This window comes from Geospiza fortis, unplaced genomic scaffold (assembly GCF_000277835.1).
Source record: "Geospiza fortis unplaced genomic scaffold, GeoFor_1.0 scaffold387, whole genome shotgun sequence".
NCBI classification, from domain to species: domain Eukaryota; kingdom Metazoa; phylum Chordata; class Aves; order Passeriformes; family Thraupidae; genus Geospiza; species Geospiza fortis.
The window spans coordinates 454,355-460,595 of NW_005054546.1; the positions used below are offsets into that span (position 1 = coordinate 454,355).

The window sequence follows — 6,241 nt, forward strand, 5'->3', positions numbered from 1 at the left end:
TGCAGGAGCCCCAGAGGGTGAGGGGACACCCTGACTCTGCCAGAGATTTTGATGAGAAGCCCCAAAGGGCGAGGGGAAATCTCTGACTGTGACAGAGATTGTGGTGCTGGAACCCAGAGGGTGAGGGCACATCTCTGACTGTGACAGAGGTTTTGGTGCAGGAACCCCAAAGGTTGAGGGGACATCAGAGATGTTGCTTCAGGAGCTCCAGCAGGTGAGGGGACATCTCTGACTGTGCCAGAAATGTTGGTGCAGGAGCACAGAGGCCGAGGGGACATCTCTGTGCCGGAGATTGTGGTGCAGGAACCCCACATGGCGAGGGGACCGGCATCACCTCCATGTCCTCGGGCTCGTCCAGCTCCAGCGTCACCGTCACGCGCAGCTACCGCAGCATGGGCGACTCGGGCATCGGCCTCGGGGACAGCCTGGTGACCAGGAACTACCTCCTGGGGAGCTCCAGCCCCCGCAGGCAGGTCAGTGCCAGTGCCAGTGCCAGTCCCTGGCACCGTGCTGCCAGCTCACCCCATGCTGCTGGGGCACCCTGTCCTGGCACTGTCCTTTCCCTGCAATGCTGTCCCCTCCCAGCTCTCCTTCTCCCTGCTCTTCCTCTTCCTTTTTGAGCTCACACAAGCTTCTTTATAAGGGATGGAGGTTTCTGAGAGGGGTTGGAAAGGGATGTGGCCATAGCAGCTTCCCACCCCGTTCCATCTTAAATTCATCCCCCTTGGCACCCCAGAGCATTCCCTGCAATCCTGTCCCCTTCCTGCAATCCTGTCCCCTCCCAGTTCTCCTTCTCCCTGCTCTTCCTCTTCCTCTTCGGGCTCACACAAACCTCTTTATAAGGGATGGGGGGTTCTGGGAAGGATTGGAAAGGGATGCTTCCCACCCTGTTCCATCTTACACTCAGCCCCCTTGGCACCCCAGAGCATTCCCTGCAATCCTGTCCCCTCCCTGCTCTCCTTCTCTCTGCTCTTCCTCTTCCTCTTTGAGCTCACACAAACCTCTTTATAAGGGATTACAAGTTCTGAGAGGGTTCTGAGAGGGATGCTTCCCACCCTGTTCCATCTTACACTCAGCCCACTTGGCACCCCCAGAGCATTCCCCATCCTCCACATCACTCATTCCACTGCTGCTGAGTGTTCATGCTGGTAATGTGAATATTTCATCACTTTATAGCTATATATTAGATTATACAATGAATTCTATATTGATACTCCTAGTCAATATTATAATCCTCATCTATCACCTACCACCAGTTCTCAAATTTTGGAACTATGAACATCCCAGCTTGGGAGGATTTATTTATCACACCCCAAGGGCCAGGATGGAGGAGAGCCTGTGGGCATCCAAAGGATCCCACAGGACACTTGGCAGTCAGAGCAAATGGATGGTGACAATGGGGTCTTCTTAACTCTCTTTTTCTTTCTCCCTTCCAGGCTCAGGCTGTGCAGAACTGCAGCATCATGTAATTCCATGGCGCATTCCTGTGGTTCCTGCCCGTCTCCAGCTAGGTTTGTTTTTTTTTCCCAAAGCAACAGAATTTTTTTCCCTTAAAAAAACAAGATATCAAAAACCAAGGTTGTTTTTTTTTTTTGTTTTCTATAGCAGGAATTTTATATATATATATATTAAAAGTGCTAAAAGATGCTTTGATTTTTTTTTGTAAAGAAAAAAATCTATTTCTATATAAAGAAAACCAAACCAAAAAATAGCTTTTCAGCTTCAAATATTTTTTAGAACTTCAGCCAAAGACAGCAAAGAACTGTGTTTACAGAGCAGCCATGCGGGAGGAGCTTGTAGTTGAAATGCTCCTTCCATTGTACCTTTTTTGCCAAAGCTTTTTACATAGGACAGGGAGAAGCGCAGCCATACCCACTGGAGCTGCGTGCCACAGGGGCTGCTGTCCTGTCTCAAGTGGAGCACAGTGCCTTTACAACCCTTTTTTCTTGGGATCCGAAGCCAAAATTCCCTTTTTCTTCTCGTTTTTGAGTTGTGATTCCTGGCGGTGCTGGCGCGGGGGCTCCCGGCAGCTCGCGGGCGATGCCCACGTCTCTGCGTGGCCATCGCCCCCTCCCCAGCCCCCTGCCCGCCTGCACTCCCTGCTCTATGTACTGTATTCCCCTTATTCCCCATCCAGGCACCTCTTGCCTTTTTTCTAAATCAGCCAAGTTGTGCCTTAGCTGAGGTTGGGGTTGGGCTGGGAGCCCCACTGGAGTGGAGATGGAGCAGGGCAAGTGAAAACACCGGAGCTGCGTTTTGGGACCAGATGGATTTGACAGCTGGGGTGATGGACCTCAGTCCCACAAGCTCAGCCCCAGCAGGGCCCCCCAGGCCCCTTCTTTGAGAGCCACTGCATCCAGAGGGGTTCATCCCCGACTGATCCAGAGGGGTTCACCCCACAAATGAGTTCATCCCCCAGTGATCCAGAGGGGTTCATCCCCCCCTGCATCCAGAGGGGTTCATCCCTACTGCATCCAGAGGGGTTCGTCGCCCCGGGGGGGTTCATCCCCACTGATCCAGAGGGGTTCACCCCCACCTTCCCTCTCCTGCAGTCATTCAGGCTCATCTCTGGTGGCCAGAGCTCAGGAGCTGTTTCAGGGATTCAGAGAAAGATGTTCAGTCCAGGTCGGAGCTGGTTTGCCAGGAAAGCACCTAGGAAGGCTTTTTGTTCGAGTGAGGCAGATTTTGGGGTCTGATAGGTGCAGCTTCCCCCTTGGCAGGAGCCCATCCAGCCTTTGGCAGATCTCTTGGCTTTTTGCCTCGATTGGGAAATGCCTGCAGCCCCCCCTGACCTCAAGTGCAGCAGAGGGGTGGGGCTGGAGAAGGTGCCAGGACAAGCCCCCCACTCCAGTGGGTTTTGGGGAGGTTGTTATGTATCTATGCTTGCAAAGCTTCTGTATCACTGCCTGTACTTTCTTCCAGAGTCAAAATACAGCTGAACCCTTCCCATGCCGTGTGCTGTCATCATTGCTCTCCGGGGGGATTTGGGGGTGCTGTGCTGCCCCCCCAGCAGCAAAGGGATCCCCCCAAGGATCTCTTTCCACCGCACAGGCAGGGCTGGGGCTCAGCACCCACTGTGGATGGGGGGAATGGGGTGGCTTGCTAAGAGCTGGGCCAGGAGAGGGACTGGCCAGGGGGTGAATTTGAGGTAAGGACTCAGAGATTCCTCTTGGGGTTTTGGAGACCAAACAATCCCCAGGCTGGGGGGGGCTGGAATTTGAGGTAAGGACTCAGAGATTCCTCTTGGGGGTTTTGGCGCCCAAACAACCCCCAGGCGGGGCTGGGAGAGGGGTGCACAGAACCTGAGTGAAGCTTTGCTCCTACCACTCTGCCAAGGGACCCCCTGTGCCCCCGGGCCGTGCCAGGCACTGCAGCCAGGCAGGACGCTGGGGAGGGGAGCTGTAAAGCCGCTGCATAATCGGCTTTACCAGGCACAGCGCTGCGGAGCCGCGATGTGAGCGGGGGACGCAGGCGGGCGGCCGGGGCGCAGGCACTGCCAGGTAGGTGCCCGGGATGCCCAGCCTGGGGGTGCCCCTGCTCCTGTGCTGGATACCTGGGTCCCCCGTGCTGTGTGGGGTCGCATCACCCCAGGTTTGGGGTCAGCAGGGCTGAGGTTTGGGGCGCAGGGGGTGCCAGGGGGTCCAGAGTGTTGCTGGCGCCTCCCAGCTTCAAGGGAGGCTGTGGAGAACCAGCGAGGTGAGCAAGGTGCCACCTCCCCTCCCAGGAGAGGGGCACAGGGAGGTGACAGAGGCCCACAGCATGAGAGGGGACACGCTGACCCCCTCTCTGGGCTGTTTGCCTCCCATTCCTGCCGGCTCAGGGACACCACGCTGGGACAGCCACCCCCACATTGCTGCAGCCTGTCCCCTCCCGTGGGGATTCAACCCTTCCCCAGGGCTCCTGCCCCCAAAAGTCATGAGGTTGTGCCCAAAATAGCAAGTTCTGGAGTGATGGGGGAAGCCAACCATGCTGCTGGCATCTTGTGCTGCTGCTCCTGGGAGGAGACGGGTCAGGAGACACGGGAACTGCCATGGGGAACTGCCATGGGGAAATGCAACGGGGAACTGACACCCTGGACCCTCCCCGTGTCCCCCACGGGGACACCGCGTCCTGGCACTGGGGAAAGGCTGAGCTGGAGCCCCATGGGGGTTCTGCACAGCCCTGCAAGGACAATACAGATGTTATGGGTTCCTTACAGACCCACATGGGGGCTCTGCACAGCCCCAGGGACACTGCACAGCCCCGTAAGGCCCATACAGACATGATGGGCTCCTTACAGAGCCTCCAGGGACATTGCAGAGCCCTATAAAGACCATGCAGACATGAAGGGTTCCTTACAGAGCCCCATGGGGTCTCTGCACAGCCCCAGGGACATTGCAGAGCCCTGTAAGGACAATACAGATGTTATGAGTTCCTTACAGACCCACATGGGGTCTCTGCAGAGCCCCAAGGACATTGCAGAACCCTGTAAGGCCCATACAGACACGATGGACTCCTTACAGAACCTCCAGGGACGTTGCAGAGCCCTGTAAGGACAATATTGACATTCTGGGCTCCTTACAGAGCCCCATGGGGCCCAGGCACTCCCCACAGGGACCTTGCACGCCCTGGTGAGGACCTTGCACAACCCCACGGGGACCTTTGCACATCCCTGTGGAGCCACGTGCAGCCCATGGGGACTTGGCACAGCCCACAGGGATGTCACACACTTCATAAAAGAGCCTGTGGAAGAGCCCCAGTCCTACTCCAGCCAAAGCGTTGACCCAAGGTCATGTTTGTCCCTCTCCTCCTGCTGTCCCATGGATCTGAGCCGTGCTTTGGGTCCCCCAGAGTGTGGCAGGAGGGAGGTGGGGTCCCAGCGCAGGGCCATGACCATGTTGGGGTCTCTCAGAGGCACCCTGGGCAGGCAGGAGCACCAGGTTTGGGCACGTGTTGAGGATCACCAGAAATTATTGGGGGGAAAGTCCAGCGCAGGAAGCCTTGGAGCAATCACTGGCATGGGGCAGGGCTGGGAGTGACTGCAGTGCCTGGCAAGGCACCAGGGTTTGCCAGGCAGGGCATGGCCCAGGGGCGCTGGGGGCCCTGCCAGCCCCAGGGCAGCCCCTCCAGGCCCCTGCATGCCCGGGGAGATTAAGGTCAAGCCACGCTGCTAATCCCCAGGGGATGTTGAGATGTGAGCCTGTGCCCACTGCTACCCCCCAGAGCTGCACCCCAATGTGCTGCAGGTCACAGAACCCCCCAGGGCACCCTGGGGGTGCCCAGGCAGGGCTGAGGGGCTGCAGCTCAGCCCTGGGGAGTGTCCAGCTCCAGCCGAGCTCCCAGTGCTGCTGGGCACGAGGCACAAGCTCCTTCCAGAGCCCTGCACAAGGCTCCAACCTCCCACAGCCTGGCAGCTGCAGGGGCACTTGGCTCTGCTCTGCAGCCCTGGCAGGGCAATGCTGGAAGGGTTTGGGGTGCTGCTGCTGCACCCCAGCACTGGCAGGGCAATGCTGGAAGAGCTTGGGGTGCTGCTGCTTCACCCCAGGCAATGCTTCAGGCTGGAAGGGTTTGGGGTGCTAGTGCTGCACCCCAGCACTGGCAGGGCAATGCTGGAGGGTTTTGGGGTGCTGCTGCTGCACCCCAGCACTGGCAGGGCAATGCTGGAAGGTTTTGGGGTGCTGCTGCTGCACCCCAGCACTGGCAGGGCAATGCTGGAAGGGTTTGGGGTGCTGCTGCTTCACCCTAGGCAATGCTGCAGGCTGGAGGGTTTTGGGGTGCTGCTGCTGCTCTCCAGCCCTGGCAGGGCAATGCTGGAAGGGTTTGGGGTGCTGCTGCTTCACCCTAGGCAATGCTGAAGGTGGGGGGGTTGGGGGTGCTGCTGCTGCACCCCAGCTGGTGCTGAGGTCGTGCAGGGAAGGTGCCTGCAGAGGGGGAAGGAAGTGGTGCCTGGGGATCCTGTTCTGGGCTTCTCACTCAGCTGGGAAGGGGAAGGGGAAGGGGAAGGGAGAAAGTTCCACAGTGAGCTCTGCAAGCTCCAGCCAGGCCAGGCTTCCTGCAAGGGAAATTCCAAGGGGGAAATGCCATAAAGCAGAGTTTGTGGATGCTGGGGGCAGGGCGGACACACACAGGCAGCCTGGTGACACGGCTGCACCCCAAGGTGCTCCAGGGGCTCCCCAAATCCACAGCATGGGAAGCCAGAGCCAGCAGCACTCACCTGGGATGGGTCAAGGGGGAGGGCTGAGACAGGGAAGGGGTGCAGGGA

At 58.1% G+C, this 6,241-nt stretch overlaps 1 protein-coding gene across 1 annotated transcript in view; it reads left to right on the forward strand.

Moving 5' to 3' along the window:
- Positions 1-2,952, forward strand: part of LMNA (lamin A/C) — a 54,208-nt gene extending 51,256 nt beyond the window's left edge. Inside the window, exons 14-15 of the mRNA XM_005429388.3 lie at positions 242-473; positions 1,437-2,952. Coding sequence (XP_005429445.1) covers positions 242-473; positions 1,437-1,469 — 265 coding nt within the window. The 3' untranslated portion in view covers positions 1,470-2,952. The remainder of the gene's footprint in view (positions 1-241; positions 474-1,436) is intronic.
- Positions 2,953-6,241: the final 3,289 nt, after the last annotated feature.